The sequence below is a fragment of the Stylophora pistillata genome, chromosome 14 (genome assembly GCF_964205215.1).
Source record: "Stylophora pistillata chromosome 14, jaStyPist1.2, whole genome shotgun sequence".
Classification (NCBI taxonomy): Eukaryota; Metazoa; Cnidaria; class Anthozoa; order Scleractinia; family Pocilloporidae; genus Stylophora; species Stylophora pistillata.
The window spans coordinates 4,887,379-4,910,939 of NC_142532.1; the positions used below are offsets into that span (position 1 = coordinate 4,887,379).

At 36.9% G+C, this 23,561-nt stretch overlaps 5 protein-coding genes across 7 annotated transcripts in view; 2 read left to right on the plus strand and 3 right to left on the minus strand.

Moving 5' to 3' along the window:
* Window positions 1-1,154, plus strand: part of LOC148716186 (uncharacterized) — a 3,154-nt gene extending 2,000 nt beyond the window's left edge. The window contains exon 1 of the mRNA XM_088745863.1: window positions 1-1,154. This exon is cut by the window's left edge and continues 2,000 nt beyond it. Coding sequence (XP_088601989.1) covers window positions 1-490 — 490 coding nt within the window. The 3' untranslated portion in view covers window positions 491-1,154.
* On the minus strand, window positions 1,135-2,562 carry LOC148716187 (uncharacterized). Its single transcript, XM_088745864.1, has 2 exons — window positions 2,263-2,562; window positions 1,135-2,165 (listed from the first exon to the last, which is right to left on the minus strand). Exon 2 carries the CDS (start codon window positions 2,132-2,134, stop codon window positions 1,391-1,393), a length of 744 nt encoding a protein of 247 aa, XP_088601990.1. The 5' UTR covers window positions 2,135-2,165; window positions 2,263-2,562; the 3' UTR covers window positions 1,135-1,390.
* Window positions 2,563-3,054: 492 nt separating this feature from the next.
* Window positions 3,055-10,341, minus strand: LOC111327604 (neuropeptide FF receptor 2-like). Of its 3 annotated transcripts, XM_022931822.2 has the most exons (3): window positions 9,069-9,583; window positions 6,024-6,243; window positions 3,055-5,663 (listed from the first exon to the last, which is right to left on the minus strand). In XM_022931822.2, exons 1-3 carry the CDS (start codon window positions 9,079-9,081, stop codon window positions 5,219-5,221), a joined length of 678 nt encoding a protein of 225 aa, XP_022787557.2. In that variant the 5' UTR covers window positions 9,082-9,583; the 3' UTR covers window positions 3,055-5,218. The 3 variants fall into 3 exon arrangements, with proteins under 3 accessions (XP_022787557.2, XP_088601752.1, XP_088601751.1); XM_088745626.1 differs by lacking the exon at window positions 9,069-9,583 and adding an exon at window positions 9,908-10,341 and having other exon boundaries at window positions 3,055-6,243; XM_088745625.1 differs by having other exon boundaries at window positions 3,055-6,243; window positions 9,069-9,580.
* A 27-nt stretch (window positions 10,342-10,368) lies between these two features.
* Window positions 10,369-12,879, minus strand: LOC148716188 (high-affinity lysophosphatidic acid receptor-like). The gene is made up of 2 exons (XM_088745627.1): window positions 11,819-12,879; window positions 10,369-11,707 (listed from the first exon to the last, which is right to left on the minus strand). The coding sequence occupies exon 2, from the start codon at window positions 11,319-11,321 to the stop codon at window positions 10,374-10,376; it is 948 nt and encodes a 315-aa protein (XP_088601753.1). The 5' UTR covers window positions 11,322-11,707; window positions 11,819-12,879; the 3' UTR covers window positions 10,369-10,373.
* A 5,124-nt stretch (window positions 12,880-18,003) lies between these two features.
* LOC148716189 (uncharacterized) lies at window positions 18,004-21,252 on the plus strand. Its single transcript, XM_088744388.1, has one exon. The coding sequence runs from the start codon at window positions 18,347-18,349 to the stop codon at window positions 19,271-19,273; it is 927 nt and encodes a 308-aa protein (XP_088600514.1). The 5' UTR covers window positions 18,004-18,346; the 3' UTR covers window positions 19,274-21,252.
* The last annotated feature ends 2,309 nt before the right edge of the window (window positions 21,253-23,561 follow it).

The following is a 23,561-nucleotide window of genomic DNA, read 5'->3' on the forward strand; positions in this document are numbered from 1 at the left end:
TGCTATAGTGATATTACTCTTTCCGGTTCCTTCACTCGTTGTCTTCATTTTAGCCTTGTCGGAACCAGCCAGCGCTCTGTTGGATATCTTACTTCCAATGACAATTGCAAATCTTTCGTTTTACTATCTTATCATGTCGCTCGCTTATTTTAAGGTTTATCAAATTATTCGTAGTCACCAGCTTCAAATTCAAGCCAACGGAATATCTCAGAGCTTTGGTCAACCTGCCATAGACTCGGCGAAGTACAAGAAATCTGTGGCAACCATGCTATATATCTTTTTGCTATTCTCTATCTGTTTCCTACCTTTCGTTGTGTCCATGGTAGTAGCTCTTACAACTACAGTTACAAAAACACAAATGACATCGGCGATATACCTAGCAACTGTGCTCGTATTTCTGTCTTCGTCACTCAACCCTGGGTTGTACCTTTGGAGAATGAGGGACATTCGCAGGGGCTTTAAACAGCTTTTAGCTAGCTTAAGATCCTGACTTCATCCCTTATAAAAACATTTCTTTGGTCTGAGCGGAGTATTTTGTGGAGACACAATTGAACAAAGAAGAGTGCATCCAATAAATCCTTGTAAAAAGAATGCTTTTAACTTTGCATGGCCATTCCAGCCCACAAGAAATTCAAATTTTAAATACATTTTTTTTTGCAACTTAAAAGTTGTCTTCGTTAAGTCCATATTATGCACTACCGGTTCTCAAATAGAACATAAACTGAACATCAAATTTGATTTTGTTCTATACAATATAACTTTATAAGAGATGGTACATAATTCTATTTGGCCTCAAAGTGAGCTATCCCGATAATTCAGAGATTTAATCACGGGAAAAAACGACAAATGTAAGCTTAGCTAAATTTATTTTACTTTCCTTTCAATATTAAATGTGGAGTAAGCACAGTAGGCTTTGAACAGGTAAACCAAATGATATTTGTGAAAAAAAACTATGAATACTTAAAAGTGTCATCAAGCAAATTTACTCATAAACGAAACTAGGAAAAGGAAAGATTGCATTTTTGATTTCATTTCATCTCTGTTTACTTTAACAGCTTCAAGGGCTCTTCAAACATTAGTAATTAATCCCAACATGATGTCAATAAGTAATCAACAAAATCCAACAGTTACAATAAAGAAAAGCAAGTCAAAAAGTGAGTGTTGTATGAGTGTCGAGATGGGCTGATTTGAAAGAATTCTGAAGCAAATCAATAAAAGAGTGACCGGAAACAAAAAATCAATTATTCAAAGTAGAAAAAGTAATTTGGTTCGGTTTTTAGCTTTGAAATGCAAACAAAATTAGACGAAAAATTGATTATTCCAGTTCATTGTCAACAATCTGCTGAAAAACGACTGCTACCATGGGCGAGCTAGTTTCGAATCTTTGCCTTCAGAGTTTAGCTCCGACCAAGATGTCTTTTAACGACTTTCCTTTGCGATATGCTATCATGGGTGGCACTTGAAATTTTTCTTTGAGTTGTGGTTGGTTTTGAATAAGGTGCCATTTTCCCATCAATATATTCTTAAGATTGGGTAAAGCCGGATGATACTGTGTTATGGAAGGCAATATTTTCTTTTTAGTTCGGTTGTCTTTGTTTTGGAGGGATCTTTCTCTATTTTCGAAGTAGACTTCGCATAGGTGTTTCTCTCGGAATTCATATGGGTATACCTTGTTCTGTAGGCGTGATTTGAAGTTTTGCACGTTTTTCTTAAACGTAGATTTTGATGAGTTTGTTCTAAGGAGGCGTAAAGCTTCCCCCTTTAGAAATCCTTTCTTTACGCCTGGTGGATGACACGAGTGGAAATCCGTGTATTGGAAAGTTTCTGTTTGTTTAAAGTGCGTTTGCACATCGAGAGTTGAATCCTTCTGGAATCTAATGCCTTTAAACACTTTTGTGTCCAAGAATGTAATTTCTGATTGTGATATCTCAGCCGTGAATTTTACTGTATCGTGGTAGTTGTTTGCCCTTTCAACGAATGCTTTTACATTTTCTTCGGTTGTGTCCCATAGACAAAAGACATCGTCGATATATCTCTTCCAAACTAGCGGTTTGATTTCGCTCCTGCATATTATCTCTTTTTCTATTCTTGCCATGAAGATATTGGCAAAAGCCACGGCCATTTTTGTTCCCATGGCCGTTCCGTGGGTTTGTAGATAAAGTTGTCTATTGAACAGAAATGAGTTCTCTTTTAGTATCAGGCAGAGCATTTCTCTCAAGAAATTAGTGGGGATCGGTAAATTATTTTTATAGAAGTCTCTACCTGTGTCTTGCCGTATGTTTTGTCCACTACGGTAAGTTTGTTGGTTCACAAAGGCTGGAAAGAGACGAAGCAAGGGCAGATCTCTACAATGGTATCGGTGGTGCTAATGTTTTTGTTATCGTCCCTCAATCCAGGATTGTACCTTTGGAGAATGAGAGATGGTAGTAATGGTCTCAAACAGCTTTTCAGTAGTTAATTTAAAACGTTTTTTCCGTTCTTTTGTGATTAATTTTAAATCAAAATTTGATGTAAGTCAAAGTAGTTTCCCAAAAGAACACGTTGATATTAATTTTGTTCAGGTTTTCATTGAGACAAGGATAAGCTTATAATTCGATTCACAGGAAATTTAAAAATGTTTCATTTAGTTCCAGAATTTGCCTTGGGAGGTTTGACATGAAAGAGCTGTTTGAAATGTTCTCAACAATCTATTTCATACGGCGTTTCATTGAACGGTCTCAATAACTAAAAAAACTAATTTCGGACACCTATGTCAAAAACAAAGTCATGAAAATAAAGAGATGGTGTGTTATTTAACTTACAGGATTGATTATTTGTACAATGACTTTATTTTGGGGATCTGCAATACGCTTTGAATGTTTCTGTTATCTACAGAATAGAAACAAAATGATTAATACCGGAACAACATACAGGTGCAAAAGTTAAACTTTTGTTTTTGTTTTTGCAAGGCTGTACTTTATATGATTACTTTGTAAAAATCAATTGATATAAAATCACTGAGCCGATCATTCGATGAAAATTCAGTGTAGGGGATAAAGCTTCGAGGTTCATTACTTACAGCTACAAAATAAGACCTATACTTTAACGTTTACTCCAAAAAGTTTATCAATCTAAGAATACAACGTTATATAACTCAACTTAGTCGACAGTGTAAATTGCTACCGCAAAGTTTCGGCAAAAGCTTACGCTTGGAGCGATAGCCTAGCGAATATATAAATCAGAACACTACAACTTGGAAAACGATCATAATTTTCGTTCTGTAGTTATCCATTCAAAGGCAACTGTTATCGCTGTGTTACCACTCGTGACTGTGGTAGAAAATGCAATAATTTTAGCACGAATTTGGAGAACTTTTCCACGAACAACGTTTCATATCGTTCTGAATGGATTAGCATTAAACGATCTTTGTACAGGACTTATTGCTCAGCCATGTTATGCAGCAAACTTTCTAACGTCTCCAACGACACTCACGAAGGTACAGGATAGTACAATTCTAGTTGCCATTATGCGTACCGTAGGCAAAGGTAGTACCATTTTCTTAGTCTCCGTAACCATTCTAACCATAGCAGCGATTTCCATTGAGCGATGGCTTTACATGTCTTGAAGATCCATCCTTCATGACATCCCGTCGTAGATATTCACTGTTCCTCCCAATTCCCAACGTTGTAATAAGGGTTTTAATGAACCAGAATTTCCGGTTTAGAAAAACATTTGAGATTCAATCTCACAAATTTCATTTTGTTATGTCATCATATTAATCGCTTATTATAAAGTTTATAAGATCGTTTGACATCATCGACAGGAGATTAAAGCCAGCAAGGTTTCAGCTCAAAGATTTGGTCAGAATGCAATGAACCGGGAAAAATACAAGAGATTCGTGGCCTGTTGTGCGGGAGGTCGAGGGTTCGAGCCCCGGCCGGACCAACGCTCAAGGTGTTAAAATAATTGAGAAGAATTTGCTACCTTTCTATAACATCAAGAAATGGTTAGATATTCTAGTCTTCTCGGATAGGGACAAATAAATGGAGTTCCCGTCTCCTGCCGGGTTGGGGTAGGAGACGTTAATTTCCCACACACGAGATTAGTGTGTGATGGATGTCCTCCCCTGGGGTGGGATGGTGGGTTTATATTGTTGTGAAGGCCGTAAGTTAGATAACTCATTGGGTTAATTGCGTCACCTTCGTTAAATAAAGAATATTGTATTGTAATATATTGTATTGTATTGTATTGTACCATGGTTTACATCTTGTTACTGTTCTCCAATGATATGTTTCATACCATTTACTGTGGCTGTTCCTGTCGACTCTGGTACACATTCAAAAGCTGGAATGATCGGCGAGAGAGTGTCTGTAGTGCTTGTATTTCTCTCTACTTCTCTCAACCCAGTTTTGTGCTTTTGGAGAATGAGGGATTTTAGAGCTGGTCTGAAGCACCTGTTGTCCATACACAAATAGAAGAAATTTGCACTATATTTAAGCGACACGGTTTCCTTTTTATCCTTCCTTTTCAACTGCATTATACTAAAATTTGATGCTACCACAAAAGTTGTGTCTCCATGGACATATAGTTCATCCTCCCTATTTAATTAAAGCGTTAATTAAAAATTGTGAAAAAACGAGAAGAAACCTGTTGAGAATTAAGGACGTCTTAATACCTATGTAAATAGCATGGAGCATGGAATATCCTGAGCTTTTCTCGTTTCGTTTTATAACGCACACGAGGCACACAACCGAGAAAAACTCTCAGGATATTATTTAGAGCATATGTAATTTTTCCTCCATGATCTTGTACAGTCATAATAATGAAAGGGGTAAAGATAATTACAACGCCAACATGCAAAATGAAATGAAACTATTTCATTTAAAAATGACTTTGCCTTGCATGACGGTAGTTGGAAACCTTGCACTGATCCACTTTTGGTTTAGTTTTTTAGCGTTTCGTGAAGCTTGATATTCCTTGCACAGCTTTCGAGAGTGAAATGAAAGATCTCTTCATCAATTATCAATAAATTATACATGCATTTCGATTGGGTCTTACATAGGATCTACTGGAGTACAGACAGATAGCTGACACCATTATCAACAATATTTTTCTTTGTTATCATACCAAAAATATGGATTCCAGGTTGCCGTGGGTCTGTATGGTAACACGTCACAGAAGACCTCAAAATGTGGTCATCTGAGATAAATTACTGAACAGACGGACGGCAAAAGGGCTTCTATTTGTCGTATATTTCACAATGAAGTATAGAATGGAAGTTAAGTAATTGGACATCTTGAGCTGGCTCACGGTTCGTGTGGGTGTTAGCGCATGGCTGAGGTCTTATTTCCGCTGTATTGAGTTCGAAGAACTTGTCACAGTAGAGAATGTGTCTAAAGCCTTTTCGAAAGGACTCATTAAATATCGCGTAGATAATAGGATTCGCTGCACTGTTTAATATCTTCAACCAAATGGTAAAAGGAATCAGCCATATTGGCGCTTCCATCGCTAGCTGCTCAGCAAATGGATGCAGCCAAGAAAACACAAATTGTGGCGCCCAGCAAATGAAAAAAATGACAATCACTGTAATCATCATAAGTGTGACTCTCCGTGCCATGCGATTTGCTATCTGCTGTTGCAAAGCGTTGAATTCCCCTGGCACCTGCCTCTTCCAGAGATGATAACTGATCATGGGATAAAGAACTGCCATTAATGTAAAAGGCAAAAAAAAACAAGACGCAAGTATTATGGAATTGGTATTGGATATCGTTTCACCGCACGTAGTGAACCCTGAATGATTGGAAAATTCATTTTTTCCCAACAAAGTACCAACTGGCAGCAGAAGGGACGTTGCCCATATGATAGGGATGGTTATTTTGGTCCATTTTGACAAAGGCTTGTGTTTTAGAGGTCGACTGACTGCCATGTAGCGATCTATTGTTATACCAACCAAGCTAAGAATACACGCAAGAAAGGAAACCAAAGCAATATACAAGCTTGTATTACATAACACAGTTCCGAAAGTCCCGGAGATCCAAACTGACCGCAAGAGCAAATACTTGATTAACAAGGCACTAGTCCAAGTGGATATCACCAAATCTGCGCACGCCATGTTGAGTATCAGCAGAAAAGTGGTAGACCTCATTTTTTGGCTTCTCCTAACAATGTGAATGACCGAGGAGTTACCAAAGAAGGAGACAAGAAACACCACCCCAGTCATGATCGAAAAAGTTACTCTGCAACTGAGTGAATAGTCCTGTGATCCTGGTAGAAAAATATATCAACATGAACATAATCAATTCTGGAATGGAATGATTCTGAGATCTTCTAAGATATCAAATTAAATAAAGTTATTGAATAATGTCCCCAAATTTTCATCAGACGCCTCCCGAAATCTTTTTTTATACCTAGATACAATTTATGTGTCTATAGTGTAAGAGAACAAAAAGAAAATCTTAATAATACTCTTAGAATCTCATGCATATGCGAAACGAGTCGGTACAGCTTGAATCAGCGATACCGAGAGTAATTTATGTGGTTAGAGAGTTCTTGAATATGCTGGTCTTGAAATCGCTTCTCGTTTCGTCTCAAATAAAAGATTGTTTGGTAGAGGACATGCCGCTAAGGGTCGGCCATAACTGTTAAAAAAACTTTTTTCTCAGTGTTTAGACATAATGAAATACACATTGAAAAACACAGCCTGATTTTCCGTTCTAAACGCCATTGGATATTGTAAGATTTCTCTAAACTCCATATGAGTGATTTTCACAGAGTTCGACTAATATCCTATCTTTTCTTTAGTTTTATTTTTACGGCTACTTAAAGCAGGTTGTTGACAATGAACTGAAATAATCAGCCTTCGTCTAATTTTGTTTGCATGTCGAAGCAAAAACCGAACCAAATTACTTTCGCTTTACACTGCCATTAATTTTTTTTATGGAGAGTGCCAGTTATACTCCTCTCAGAGTATCGTTTTTCACCCCACCAACTGTGGATGCACTTTTGTTACTCATCCTCAATACTTTTTCCCGTTTGCTTTCCCTGATTGCAGAATTAGATATGTGTCGGCTTCTGTTTACTTATTTCTGCCCCGGCCTCGGATCCTTTTCTGTAATCATTATGCTCAGTTGCAAATTGACTCGGTGAGATCTTTTAATTATCCTCAAGTTCGAATGTTTCCCATTTCAAACCACGATGAATATAATTAGAGATGTTCGTTATCGTCTCAAACAGCTTTTCAGTAATTAATTAAAAGGTTTTTTTTTGTTTTGGTTCTTTTGTGATTAATTTTAAATCAAAATCTGGTGTAAGTCATAGAGGTTCCGAAAAGTGCACAGGAATATTAATTTTGTTAAGGTTTTCATATAATGACCTTCTTGATAAGGATAAGCTTATAATTTAATTCACATTTAAAGTTATACAGTAAATTGAACATAAAGGATCTTGTTTCGTCTTAAATAAAAGATTGTCTAGCAGAGGACATACCGCTAAGGGTCGGCCATAACTGTTAAAAAAAACCTTTTTTTCTCAGTGTTTAGACGTAATGAAATACACAATGCAGAACACAGTCTACTTTTTCGCAATAAAATTCTTTCGATTTTAGTCGTGTAAATGATTTTCACAGAGCTCGACTAATATCATATTTTTTCTTCAGTTTTATTTCTATGGATACCTGAAGCAGGTTGTTGACGATAAATTGAAATAATCAGTCTTCGTCTGATTTTGTCTGCGTTTCAAAGCTAACACTGAACCAAATTACTTTTGCTTTACACTGCCACTAAAATTTTAGTGGAGATTGCCAGTTACACTCCTCCTAGAGTATTATTCTTCACCCTTCCAATTGTGGATGCACTTTTGTTGCTCATCTTCAATGTCTTTTCCCGTTTGCTTCCCCTGCTAGCAGAATAAGATATGAGTCGGCTCCTGTGTACTTATTTCTGTCCCTCGATCGAATCCAATGATTACTTTCTGTAATCATTATGCTTGCAAATTGGCTTGATGAGAGCTTTTCATTATCCTCAAGTCCATTTGTTTTCCAAGTAAGCTGTGATGTTATATTTCAAACCCCGATGAACATTATCTAATTCAGGCGACGTCAAAAAATTTAAAGGCAAAAATTTTCGGTGAATCCCTTATTTCATTATGCTTGCAACTCTTTGATAAAATAAAACAAGGAAGAAAACAATAGATTATCATTGGGACTTAGACTGTGTTTTAGAATGGTATGGAGTTGCACGGTTATATTTCCTGGTAGACTACACCTCGCTAAGTAATGAAATCGTCTGTGAAAGGTTTATGCGAGTATAGAAGTTTTACTTTAGACGTGTTTTATTCATTATTAACATTTTTATTACCCTTCAGAAGCTAATACCGCTGACATTAATGTTTGCCTACCAGAAATATAATATCGACACGCCTTTGCTCGAATGCTGGTGACTGACATTCAGCGAAGATTTCTATGTTCAACTTTACGAAGAATCATTCTTACACTTTTGGCCATAAATCATTCATTCGCAAAGAATCCTCCTATACTGAAAATTGATTTGCGTGAGGTAAGTGGATCACAGCTCTTTGAAAAGATAACACTGACCAATATTATTTTGCATATTTAAAGCAAAGTTGCACCTGTCTTCGATACGCAAATTTACATGCGCGGTAAACTTGATCTTGAGCGTCTTGTATTCGTCATACAGCTATTAATCAGGTTTGATAAATAAATATAGAAAATAAGAGAGGCTTCTGTTTCGAGGCAGAAGACGCGAAACAGACTTTAAAGTACTGAGATATGAAGACAAGAAGAGGCCATTTAGATGTTTTTTTTTCATGGCGCTAAATCTTTACTGTGGCCATACATAACCCAACCTCATTGAAATGATATTTGTGAGCTTTCGTGAGTTGCTTTTGCTCGTCGACTGCGTTTTAGGTCAAAATTAATAAGATATACATATAGGTGCAAAGATTTTCAAAACATTTTGAAGTTGTTATGCAATAAAGAAAGATGTCTTTTTTTACGGTGATAGATTTCTCTTTGTCTCTAGCGCAAGATAAAGAAAAAAATGTGTATTTCTAACAGGTATCAAACGCCATACCTTCGGATTCCATGCTCTGTTGCTGTACCAGTGACCTGCTATGGTCACCACTAGGTTTATATTTGTTAAGTAACAGTTATCCCGGTTTACAAATTGAACATAAATAAAACACCGTTGATATTAATGTTTGCCTATTTCCCTAACTGCTGTTATATGTGTTAGGAACATTTCAAACAGCTCAATCAATCAATTTTTTTTACTTGGATAAAATAAACATTCAAAGCGTATTGTAGATCCCCACCAAAAATAAAAGTATACACAATCAATCCAGTAAGTCAAATAACAAACTGTCTCTTCATTTTGATGACGTTGTTATTTAAAATGGTGTCCGGAATTCGGAATTGTTTTTTTTTTCTTTTTTCAATTACTGAGACCGTTCAATCAAATGCGGTATGAAATAGATTGTTAAGAAAATTTCAAACAACTCTTTCAAATTCATGTCAAATCTCTCAAGGCAAATTCCGGAACCAATTAAACTTTATATTCAATTTCCTGTATAACTTGAAATGTGAATCGAATTATAAGTCTACCTTGGAAAGAAAATAATAGCTTGAACAACATTAATATTCTCGTCAGTTTCTTCGGAAACTAAATTTTAATTTAAAATTAATCACAAAACTAAATTTTGATTTAAACTAAATTTAAATTTAAACTGAATTTGATTTAAACTACATTTAATTTAAACTACATTTTAATTTAAAATGAAACACAAAAGAACGGAAAAAACGTTTTAATTAACAACTGAAAAGCTGTTTGAGACCATTATGAATATTTCTCACTCTCCAAAGGTAAAACCCTGGATTGTGCGACGGTGAGAAAAACATTAGTTTCACACATACCATTGCAGAGATCTGTCCTTCTTTCGTCTGTTGCCACCCTTTGTGAACTAACAAATTTACCGTAGTGGAAAAAAACATGTGGTAAGACACAGATAGAGAAAAAAAAAAAAAATAGATAACAAAATTGCTATAGATTTGCTATACTTTGCTACGTCAGTTGCGGGTTGACCAAAGTTCCGTGAAAGTCCGCTGCCTTGAATTTGGTTACAATGACGGCGAATAATTGGATAAACTTTAAAATAAGCGAGCACCGTCACAAGATAACAAAAAAAATCACGTAAGTTCATAAGGGGTATCAAACGCCAGACCTTCGTCTTCTATGCACTGTTGCTATCCCAGTGACCTGCAGGGAACTATTTGGTAATATAAACTAGGGTCATCACTGGGTTTATATGTGTTAGGCAGCAGCTATCCCGGTTTGCAAATCGAACATCAGCAGATAATGAACATGGAAGGAGCAACTTCGCTAGTTGCTCATGCGCAACAATTGCTTAAGGCCAGTACGAATGTCCCTCATTCTCCAAACGTAGAGCCCTGGGTTCAGTGTTGAAGACAAAAATAAAAACACCACTGAGACTTTCTCAGCAGCGTAAGCTCTTCCTACATATCTAGAATCAGGAGTAAATTTTAGCGGAGCTGTCACAATATAAGGAATGAAACAAACAGAAAACAATAACAAAATGCATAACATGGTAGCCACAGATTTCTTGTTCTTTTCAAGGTCTATAGTGGGTTGACCAAAATTCTGAGACGTGCAGCTGGCACGAATTTGTTGCTGATGATGGCGTAGAATCCGGTACACTTTGAAATAACCGAATAATGTCATAAGATAACAACACGATATCTCCACCACTGTAGTTATGGTAAACACGAACTCATACGCCGGATCTTTATGTTTGGCTAATACGCCGCTAACAACTGCTGGAATTGGGGAAAAAAACATTAGGATAAGCAACAAATATCTACGACGTGATGCACTAACTGATCTTTGAGACATATACAGCCATCGTTCAATGGACATCACCGTCATAATAAAAAGCGTTATGCTAATGAAGTATGTGCTAATGCTCTCGCCTGCTGTACGAATGTTTAAAGAGTTCTTTAGAAACGCTGCGGCGAATAAAGGTTGGGCAAAAAGTCCAGTGAAAAAGTCAGTTAACGCCAATCCACTTAAGAGAACGTGGAATGAAGTCCTAGCAAAAGTTCTTTTCCAAATGGTAGCCAAAATCAATGCATTTCCAACCACAGCCGATGGTGATAAAATAGCAATGATGACTGATGTAGAGAAACCAACTGCACCAAGAAAAGAAACCTGGTGTTCTCTGCCACGATCTTCTGAACTAGAATTAAAAGACTCTTGGTGCCGAGAAGCAAATTTTGTGGTGTGGTTTAACATGTTGTATTCCGGTTCCATGGTGCACGAAGAAGAGCAATCTAAAAACTTTTCCGCTGAATGTACATGATTAATACATTTGCATAATTGAGTTCACCTTCCAAGTACGATATCTTATAAGATATTGTTAGATTCCGTGACCGTTCTTTTTACGAATAAAACGTATTATAGTGACCACCTAAAGGCTTCTTCTTCAGCTTTCAAGTACGATATCTTACAAGTTGCTGTGTACTTCACAAATAAAACGTATTAAATGGACCACCTGAAGGTTTCTTCAAAATTCGTTTGATAGTCAATTTATCACCTGTGTCGGGTACCCAGTGCAGAAGACGTGGTTGATTCAAGTTGATTCAACAGCATTTAATCTGATCATCGACTCGTTTGAATATCTTACACGTGCGGTTAAACTAAAAGAGGAAAATTACGATGTACAAGACAAAGAAAACACGCTAAGACTAATTACAAAAAAAGCGAAATCGAGAGGAAAACGAAACGGGATACAATCGACTGCAACTTACAATTGATCCTGTCTTAAAGGCGTAAAGAAACTCCAACGTTGCGTGACTCGAACAGACAAAACCATAGTAAAAACTCTGATGTGACTCTTTCGATCTCCTAACTCCAACTGCATGATACTAAGGGGGCGTTCTCTTATAAGGGTATCATTGTAAACCGGTTCAAACAGGAACGACTAACTGCGTAAGTGATTCAAACTGTGAACAATATACGAAAATATGGGGGTAATCTCGATAATGAAACAAGACAGAACTCCAGCTACTTTTAATTAGAACGAAAGCAATTACGTAATCAAGGTCCTTCTTTTAATGTTAATTACAACCTGCGCTAGAATGTAATGTGAGTGTGATTTTTGAATTATTTAAAATGCAGCGTCACAAGCCAAAAATATGCTCTAGGGTCGTTGGAGAGTGTTACATCTTTTTCGATCTCAAAGATAACTTATTGCAATGCTCTTCACATTCTCAAATTAAATCTACGTTTTCTAAAATCCTGGTTCAAAATCTGCAAGTGGTAAAAAACAAAAGTAAAGACAAAAAAGGGCAAATAATTATCAAAACTGCATGAGGGCGACAAGCAGTACTTGAGAAGCAGTATAAATATTTTTTTGGAGAATTCATGATTAATTTGGAGCAAAATGCGCTCCACTTAGGGGCTTAAATAGGAGATTCTGTTGATGTCTTTTGTAATATCCTTTAAAATAAACCTTATCAAAAGGTGCATCCCAAAATTTGGTTTTGAAGAGACTTCCTTTGAAGGATTCTGTCTTTACCTCAATTAACATGTGGCCCTAACTCTAACTGAAGGTTTGTGTTTTTCTCAATCTCGGATAAGGAGAGTCGATGAGATTCCTTTTTTTTTTCGGTTTTTGAAGGAGTATACCCTGGAACTAACACCTGTGATAACACACATTTTAAATGTTTCCTTAGTCTCCCAGCAAGTCCCTAAGATTTGGAAGACTGCAAATGTGCGACGTATTCCTAAGGAGACCAATATTTCTGCTTTGGAGCAGCTTAGACCGATATCAGTCACTGACATTATAATGAGACTTTTTGAAAGGTTAATCCTTGATTTCGAATTAAAGAAACCTGTTTCCGACTTTATTCATTCAGATCATTTCATCTATCAGAAGGATTGCGGTACTGAGACTGCCCTATTATATAATCAGCAGTTTTGAATGAGATGGCTTGATGGCCATTCTAACCTTGTTAGAATTCTGTCTTTTGACTTCTCGAAAGCCTTTGATTCAGTCTCCCACAGAGTTGTAATTGATAAACTTAAGAAAGTGCCTGATATTAACCCTTACATTGTTAATTGGGTTATTGACTTCTTAAAAGATCGTCAGCAAAGGGTGTCTGTAGGACAAAGTCAAGACCCAATTTTTATCTGTTAATCGAGGTGTGCCCCAAGGCACAGTTCTGGGGCCTGTACTTTTTATCATCATGGTTAATGATATAAACCCCACCTCCCAGAATACCTTAATGACTAAATACGCTGATGACATTACATTTAATATACCCGCTGGGCCTAATGTCAACGATAGTGCCTCTGAGGAGGTAGAGAATATTAAAGTCTGGGCAGAGTAAAATTTGATGAAACTTAACCTAAGTAAGACCAAGGAACTAATCATAAAAGGAAGAAAGACCTTACCCCCTCCTGAGCCAATTGTTACTTTTAAACGTGTGTCATATTTAAAGCTTCTGGGAGTGACTTTTCATGATAGTCCTACCAACTGGGATAAGCATTTTGATAGTTTGATGGAAAGAGCTCTGAAACGTATGCATATCCTTAGAGTGTGTAAAAGAAATGGTTATAGTGTATCTGATCTTGATTACCTCTTCAATTGTCTCATTATGTCACTTTTTACTTACTGTATTAGAGTTTGGGGTGTTGCTGCTTACACGAAGTACCTTATTCAGATTGATAGGCTACTGAAAAGGGCCTTTCGATTTGGGTATGTTCAACACCAGTCATCAATTCGGCAGGTTATTATAGACAGCTAGGGATGTAAGGCTCTAGAAAAGCATTATCGGTACTTCTTCGCATCCCTTGCAGGATCTTCTCCCCCACTTAAGAACAGGGCTCTATGCGGTAGGTCGCATCCTTACCAGATCCCACGTGTTAACACAGAGAGGTTTAAGAAATGCTTTGTAAATAGATGTCTTTTTGATTCTAAATAGATTGTAAGTAACACTTAGATAGTTTTATCCTATTTGTAATGGATCTTGTAAGTTTTAACGTTTGTTTAAAACCTTGAATAAAAACTTTTTATATATTTATTTTAAAAATTCCGCTGTCTGTCGCTTGATAAATATTGCGTTGTTTTTGACTTTTAGGGTAAGTACTGATTATCAAGGGAAAAAAAGAGCTACCTGCATTTACATCAGATAATGAAAGTCCTCAGAATCTGCTGAGTGGATTAGCGTTTACTGATTCGTGCACCGGACCTACTGCTCAAACACTACCCAACCTATGGCCATCTCAGTAGGATGGTACATCATCTTGGAAAGACGAAAAGTGTACCAATTTATAACATGAATTTTAAAAACAATATTGGAAAACATTTTTTTGGTAAACGCGAAAGCATAACTGTAACAGTTTCTTTGCAATGCATGATTGTCGAGTGTCCTTGCAATGCATGATTGTCATATAGCCTTGCAATGTATAATTGTCAAGTGTCCTTGCAACGCATGATTATCAGGTGTCCAAAGTGCATGAATGTTTAGTATTCTTCTCAATCTAGGTTTAAAACCTTCGATTGACGTACTAAGTTCAACGGAATCGTCTAACCGATTCCATAAGGTAACAATTCTATAAGCAAATTTTCTCTGTCCAGCCAGAAGCGGTTTTAAATAGCAGAATGTTGAGAGAGTTGTCTCCCCCTCTGAAGTGTCCGCAAATGCCCAATTGCACAGTTTACCGTACCTCTGTAGAATAAGTGATAATTAAATGTCCCTAAATACACTATGGTAAAACATCCCAGTACAATGCAAGAGCAATAACCGAGTGACATGAAAAGACCAATGATGGAAAAGGAGATCTAATTGGTACCGGCTTTGGCAGCTGGTTTTTTAGCTAAATAACGCTTTTACCTAGAGTAATCCAATTTTTTAGAAATCAAATAGAGTGTTATTATGATGTGACGGCAGAGAGATCGGGGATCGTTACGTTTTGTCCTATATACCGCTTTCATCGATAATCTAGGCTAAATGCCGAAAAGCAATACAACATTAGGCACGAGTAACAATGAAGTCTTCCTTCAATCGCTACAGAATGAGAAAAATGATTGCCCCGAAAAACTTTCATTTGGAAATAAAGAATTCTTGATTACATTGTTTACGTATGTCATTGTTTAAGGTTAAAAAACCTTTCTACAATAAAAAAATACTAATAAAAATGTCAATTAAGCTTTATTTAAGCTTTATTTATAAGCTTTATTGCGATCTTTTAGAGTTTGTTTAACTAGGAACGTATTGATAGGATTTGGGTTGTTTCGCTTTTTTCGAGGTTTGAGGATCGAAAATAAGTAGTACAAGATTTATTTTTATGGTTCCCTTCAGAGTTTAATCATCTTCCAGAAAACTTTGATTTAATTTTAGAACTACCGCATAAACTAGGCGAGTTGATATGACGAACAATACAAGTCTCCCATGTAGAGATGGGTTTGTCGCTCTAACTACTGCTAAAGATGAAGACTTCAAAACTAAACAAGTCGATCTCTCCACCTCTATCGTTGTTCTTGCTCTGTCACCAGTCGCAGTGCTAGCAAATTTGCTGATGTGGCAGCAATCTGGAAGAAGAACTCCTCGCGTACGCCATTTCGTATTCTGTTGGGTGGATTGGCGTTAAATGATTTGTGCACAGGACTCATTGCTCAACCCCTGTACCATCACACATGGTCACCCGGCTTAAGTGGCTACCTTGGCATTATGTGAACACATGTCGTTGTCTCCTTGACTTGAGTTTAAGCTCATCAGATATTTTTTCCAAAGGGGAACCAGGTGTTATAAGCGTGTTGCACAAATCATTTGAAAAGTAACAGCATTGCCAAGCATACGGAACAATCAGCAGACTGCATAAGATGTTCTGTTGACCTTCCCTAAAGCGCAATCTTTTCAATGATTAAAATTAAATACATGATGATTGCACTCAAAATACTGACTTCTTAAGTTAATATACCGCTATGGCTCTCAGTCATACATTGTCACACATCTAGAAATCCTGGAAGCAATGCTATCTACAACCTCGAACGAAAAGGTACAAAATGAAAAATTCACCGATTTACTACGCCTACGCATGGCTTTTCGAAATACTGTCCAAACACCACTTGGACAATATTTCTAATTATATCTCCTGGCCCCGGTTGTTCAGAGGACGGATACCGCTATCCAACGGATAAATCGCTCTCCAGTGGATAAGCGTTAGCAAAACGTACTGCGCTATCCACCGGAAAGAGATTTATCCAGTCAATAGCGTGATCCACCTTTCGAACAACGGGGTCCTGGTTGACATTAAAGCAACCAAGAGAAAATAAAGGGACCACTATTTTCTTTTGATGCAATTATTACACTCTTCAGTCGATATCTTCGGTTCCATTTGAAATAACCTTGATGATTCGAGTTTTAGCTAAGATGAACAGCTTTTATCAGTCTTGAAATATGATAATAATAATAAGAAGATTAATATAAATATCTTTCAAATAGCACCCTCACTACATTGGAAAACAAACACAGCCAGACAGAGCTGAATTACGTATACGCATGCGCCAGGTTTTGCCGCGGAAACACGGATTTCGAGTCGTTCGCATGGTTGATTTCCTATTCTGTTGCTCCGAGGCGTCGTTTTCCTTACCGCTTTTCTCTTACAGAACAACCTCCAAAAATTTGGTACACCTCCTAAAAATTTTCAAAAATTAATTTTCTCCTTTCGACCCTTGGAAATAGGAAAGTGCCTCCGAAGAAAACAGAGTTCCTCGGCTTTAAAGGTCAGCCCTTATTATTTTCCGCTAATGTCGCTAAATTTTAGACCTGGGACACTTGGGCCCGCGTTGTTGACCGCATACCTGCTGACGTAGCATTTCATTATTCAGCTCTGTCACACAGACATATATGCATGCTCATGTTTGGAAACGATTAGCAATCATATTTAAGATTTGTGAAAAATTGTTTCCATCATAAACTGAAGAGAGAGGATCAGTCGACAACTTAAGGAAGAAACAACCGTCAACGGCAACTCTGATTCTGGGTCAAAATTTCGAAAAAAGCCTTATTAAGAGTTCTGTAATAATTTAGAGTCTAAGATATCGATCGATTTGATAAACTGATTCAAAATTGCAAACGAGATAAAAAATAAGACCAAAGCTTTATCTCAAATATTTTGTCATTAGTTTCGATACCAACCGATAGCGCATCTAGAATACAAATAAATCTGACACCGAATTTTTCCTTCCATCAAAGACATGATTTTTTTAAATTTCAGTTCGCAAATAGTATTCCAGGCGAATCCAAACATGTTTGCTCAATATTTCTTCTTCGAATAACAACAAACTGAATTTAATTTCCTTTATCGTCCTGATAGGAAGAGAAGCTGGCTTTTCACGGGCAAAGATTTGATGATGTACATGTTTCTTTCATAAACTTTCATAAAAAAGAAATGAAGGAGTGTTTGTCAGGGCTTGGTTTTTATCGCGCACGTACCTTCAAAATGGAACATTACGCCAAGCAACTGTGAAATACTTGTATTTCAAAACAGAGCGTCATTTTCTAAACTGTATATAGAATATAGGAAACTGTTTGATTCTTAATTGCTAATTCTAAAATTATTCGTTTCTTTAGAGAAAAATGAGAAATTCCAGAAATAATTCTCTTTCAAAATGTCCTGCACCATGATAGAGATATATCTTTTATGACCTAGTTACCGCTTCCAGACCATCGGGCGATATTACTAAAAATTTCTTTTTAAAATGTCAGCGTAAACGACTAACTAAGGGAGTTGTCAACTTTGAAAATACTTGTCACTCAACAATTATTTTTAAGGGGGAAGTATCTTGTCAAAGCAAAAAGCATTTCTGCCATAAAAATGGAAATGACTGTAATAGAGGTTTGGATAAGCTAGAATAATTGACAAGATGAAACGATCTTTTAGTAGAAGAAGAAAGAGAGAAATATTAAAATGAAGCACAGGCAATACAGTGGAAGCTTGACCGCAGTCAGTTACGAACGTCTTCGAAGAACCGAGTCCCAATATTTAATTACAGAAAAATGCTTCATCGATATGACAATTCTATAAGGAAAAGATTAAATTGACACCGGATGATTCTTGCCAGAATCTATTAATTTTTTTTAATTTTTAATGAACAATACCTGTTAGACTTTTGAGAGTTTGTCAAAAAAAAAAAAAAAAAAAAAAGCCTCTACATAATCTCTAAACCGACAATAGAGGATGCATTTGAGTACACTGTGTTTTTTTCGCCACGGTTCTGTTGACTGCTTCGTCAAACTCAACCTTGAAGAAATCACCAAGATAAGCTCATGTGCAACAACAACACCTCGTTTCCCCAACAAGCTTCTTTCGGTTCATGCCATCTGGAAGAGGAAAAGCGAAACCGCTTCCTTCGACAAGTCGATATCACAATTGCAATACTCATTGTGGCATTGTCACTGATTGCAGTCCTTGGAAATCTCTTAATCTTGTTGGCAATTTGGAAGAAAAATTTTTCACGAACACCATTTCATATCATTCTTAGTGGACTAGCCCTAACTGACTTGTGCACAGCACTCATAGCCCAGCCGGTGTATGCGGCGTCCACTGTTGTATATTTGAAATGCCCCCGGACAAGACTCACCAACATGGAAAAATCTAGAACCATGGACACGGTCAACGACAGCATTACCATTTACTTTATATCCATCACAGTTTTTGTTGTGACATTCATGTCTACTGAAAGATGGCTGTACATGTCTCGACGAGCCTTGATTTCTTTACGTCGAGGTAGTATCGTTGTGGCATTCCTGTTGATTATTCCGATTCCTCTTGTAATAGCTCGGATTCATTGGCATCCAAAGGCTGTTATGACGTTGATTATCATTGAAGTATTCTCTTGTTATTTTATAACGTCGTTTTCGTACTTCAAAGTCTATCGAATTATTCGCCTCCACCAGTCGCAAGTTCAGGCAAACGGGACGCCGCAGAATTTTGGTCGAACGGCAATCGACTTAGCAAAATACAAGAAATCTGTGGCTACCATATTTTACATCCTACTTTTATTTACTATCTCGTTTCTACCACTTGTTTTAAGTTTTATCATTAGTCTCGGTTCCGGGTCAAATTTAATTGCAATCAATAAAATCTCTTTAGTTCTTCTATTCTCTTCCTCTTCGTTTAATCCAGGTCTTTACATCTGGAGAATGAAAGACATTCGTAAGGGAGTAAAACAAATATTCAAGAAAGACAGCTAATAGAAAACCATATCGACATGGTACTGACGATGAAAAGTACTTTAAAAGTCAAAGCACCGTAGATATCAAATGCACACCCTTGCTCCAAACTTTTAGCGTAAGTTTCATCCGAAAATAAACTGCATTTGTTTCAACATAATCACTGTTCAATTTTTGTTTCTTTGTTTGAGAAACTTATTTAGTGCTAAAAAATTGGACGTCGTTGAGTTTCTCTGCTTAATTAAAGGAAACATTGTCAAGCGTTTCTACCGTACTATGTACTTAGGAGATGAAGATTTCCTGGTCGGCTTTTATAATTATGCTAATTAAAGTGAACCCACTTACATATCTTGACCACCTGCTCGAGTTTAAATCAGTAATATGATAAAAATGTATACTGCTACAAAATACTTGATTTTTAAACGAAAAAATTTTGAATAGAACTTTTTGTAATAGGATTGTTTCTCAAAAAAGTACCATGATTAGCGATCGATACATTCATTTACCTTTCTTGTTCAATTGTTTTTAATATAAAGCAGCTAGCAGAGCTTTATTTATCTTCCAGCAGTTATTGCTCTTACAGGAAATTGCAATTATGAACGCTGCAAATATATTTAATTATTCACGAGCCAGAGGCAACTTTATGACATGAATGAGTAATGTTCACTTAACCATTTTACAGATTCTCTTTAGATAGTGGAAGCTCTTTTTGTTTTAGAATCTTGATTGTAGTTAGAGTAGTTTTTAAAATAGACAGCAAGGGACATAAACATCTTTCACATGTCACTTAGCCATTACTTTTAAGAACAATTTGACTCTCTAGCTGCAATTAGCTAGTCTTTTGGCTTAATTGCAATTGTTAACGTAAGAACACTGACTTGTGTGTTCATGTACAGTATCGTTGACTAAATGTCAAAATTAAAAATGATAACAGGAAAAAAAACCAGTCGTGTACTTACTGAGTGAGCCTACTTTGATAAAATTGTTATGAGTATCATTCAAGAATTAGAACACTAAACTTATACTCACCAGTTTCATAGCTGCAGTTAGTTGTTTTAATTTCACAAGATTTACATTCGTCGTCATCGCACAGAAGGGCATGTTGTAGAACTGTTTTGACTATAACTACTGAATGCAAGCGCAAATGAAATTTCAAAGACGTGTGACTTCATAGGGAAAATGTCACGTGAACCGGAAACGAAGCCATAAGTATATTGAGTGACCTGTGGAAATAATCCTCAATGCCATATATGGAAAATGTTAAAGTGAGAAAGAAGAGATATCCTCTTGTAGCCGTGGGGGTATTGTGGTATCCGGACAAATCGCCCCCTGGGCAATTAGCCCCAGAAAACTCGCCCCCGATCTTCAGACAACTGGCCCCCAATATGAAAACACCTATGTCACTTTGAACAAATATATTTTTATGCTCATAAAGTAATAATTTCGTGAAAGAAGAAGAAAGTTTGTTTTTTAAAGTACATTACGAGACGGAGACTTACGTTTGTAGCGATCGATTGAAACGATCGCGTTAACACACAAACGTGACCATTTTGTAATCCAGCCATAACATTTGAAGTTGCTGAAGTGAAACAGATCTAACTATTTGTTTTTTTTTTTGCTTTGAAGTATTCTGGAAGGAAGGTTGAGGTTGGAGAAACAAAAGACGCGAATATGTAAATACAGCGCCATCTTGGTTAAAGCACGTGTTCAAGCGTATTATGATGTAATCATTATCATTCGATAACTTAGAATTTTAAGAATTCGTTCATTTATTCATAAACACAAATATACATGGACAAACTGCTGAACTTGTGTAGTCATGTGGTACTTCAAAACTGATTGTTAACTTAAAACGGATTCACTAAATGCGAACAGGCTTCCAGTAGTTGTTTACTGATCTTTTCTACCTTTTTCGTACTGCTGCCATAAGCTAAACAGCTTCTTCTGCATTTTCTTGCATTGTAAGTTGTGCATTGATGTCTTTGTAGCCTTCTCTCTGACACGAGTCTGATATGAAGCGACACAAGAGCCGCTTCCTTGTGCAGGAGTTTTAATAAGACTACAGTGGCAGGTTAGACTTGCCCTTGGCGTGTCGATTCAGGCCCTTAGATGTCACTTACCCGAGTGTCACAGGTCCTATGACTCCATTTCAGGCAACCATCGCACTAATATAAACGCCTTGCTGCTCTCATGGGTTCTTTGCACAGTATACAATTGTCACCTACGGAAGCCATTCTAGTTGTTCTTGTGTTGTAGTTCTGAGATGATTCTCGATTGGTGATCAATGATCAGTCAATTGAATGTCTTGTCTTGTCTCATTCAGTCACTTTAATATGTGGTAACTCATTGATCACAATAGAGTGCCTGTGTATTTTCTGAGAGGTAAGTTATGTTTTTTCAAAACATTCATGACACTTGTGCACTTTAAGAGGTGTTAACTAATGATAATAGCACGCGTGCATGTTTCCTGAGAGGTAAGCTGTGTTGTGTCTATCCGACAGGCCTTGGGTTGATATTCTCTGGGCTTAAATATTACAGATTCATTATGGTGGCTATGTTTACGTCTCCAATCAAAGTTGTTTGTTATTTGCGTCTGGTGTTCTTCTTTCACAGCGGAATACTCCAAAACATAAAACAAAAACAGTAAAGCAATAAATGGTAAAAAGTCACTGAGTCAAACAGTAAAAGCTGTTTCATTACAATTACTTCAAATGTTGTGGCTGGATTACAAAAAAGTCACTTTCATGTGTTTACGCGATCGTTACAATCGATCGCTACAAACATAAGTCTCGGTCTCTTGATGTACTTTAAAAAATAAACTCTCCTCTTCTTTCAAGAAATCATGACTTTATGAGCATAAAAATATATTTGTCAAACGTAACATAAGTGTTTTCATATTGGGGGCCAGATGTCTGAAGATCGGGGGCGAGTTGTCTAAAGATCGGCCGGGGGCGAGTTGTCTGAGGCCAATTGTCCAGGGGACGACTGAGTTTTCTGACATTCACTGTGGGGACAGGGCTGAGCTAAATGTCATACCCACTGAGTTTTTAAGACCAAGCTAGTATGGAAATGCAGCTAGGACATACTTTGTGCCTGCGTTCAATCTCAAAGATACTTTTTGGAAATGAAATTTTTCAGCCTTGTCAGTCAGAAAGGGCGAGGGTTGACTTGTTTGTGTTCATTGACAATAGCAATATACGGAGTTGATTTAGAACGATATTTCTGTATTGGACAAAATCGTTGGACAGTTCAAAGTTCGAGGGCCACATTAGGTGAAATTTTCTCAGATGAAGCGCGGACTTCTCTCCCCTTCCCCCTTAAAATCTCTCGAACGCACGGGGTGGGGGGTTAATTTCACCTACCTTCTTGAGGTTTATACACAATTTTCCCTTTCTTTCAGATGGGATTTTAGAAAATTCTATTAGCTATTCGTTCACAATTCATTTTCGCCCGCCCTTGATTTGGTGCAAATCGGCATAATAGTTTTGCAGATATTTTAAGGAGATGCAATCTGTGAATCAAGGGGGGGGGGGTGGGGGTAATTTTCTAAAGCAACTGTGGTGCTACGTCTATGGGGAAGTATAACAAGATAATTTTGGTTTTATCAACTGAGTTGATTAGGTAAACTGGCCACCATTACAAGGTTCGAAAACTCCTAACAGTGGCTAATTTCATCAATAACTCAACTGATAAAACCAAAATTACCTTGATCCATGAATATTCTACCGTTTTGTAGGACATCATGGGGATGTCACAAAAGCTCAAACTTTTATTAGTATAATTTCAGAGCTAAGCAAAGAGTTTCTAGCAATCTGATTGGTTGAGCGGTTCCTGATATAAGGCTTTATTATATGGCTGTCTCACAAGGACTGGGAACTATCGAATTCACGAATTTGATTGGCTGAAATCAATATTAAAAGCGGTCTAGATTTTCCCATCCAGGCCGGCATCTAGACTGGTCTAGAAAAAAAAAGGTACAAAGAATATAAAAAGTTGGCATATAAGACAAAGCCATATAATAAACATTTTATTAATCGTGCTAGGTCGGTCTGTATGGGAGAATCTTGACCTCGGTCGCTGGTACAGACCTCACTGCGTTCGGTCTGTACTGGCGACCTCGGTCAAGATATTCTCCCATACAGACCTCCAGCTCGGTTAATAAGAACTAAATATAAACCGCTCCACGCGGTTTATATAAAATTTTAAAATAAAATGTTAATAAATGTTACTAAAATGTTATGATTTTAGAAATTTCTCTGTTGTTCAGCTCTGAAATTATACTAAAACAATTATTTGCCTCAGGTTAGGT

Excerpts from the sequence above, each read along its gene's own strand:
- LOC148716187 (XM_088745864.1), bottom strand. The coding sequence starts at position 2,134 with ATGGGAACAAAAATGGCCGTGGCTTTTGCCAATATCTTCATGGCAAGA.
- LOC148716188 (XM_088745627.1), bottom strand. The coding sequence starts at position 11,321 with ATGGAACCGGAATACAACATGTTAAACCACACCACAAAATTTGCTTCT.
- LOC148716189 (XM_088744388.1), top strand. The coding sequence starts at position 18,347 with ATGTGCAACAACAACACCTCGTTTCCCCAACAAGCTTCTTTCGGTTCA.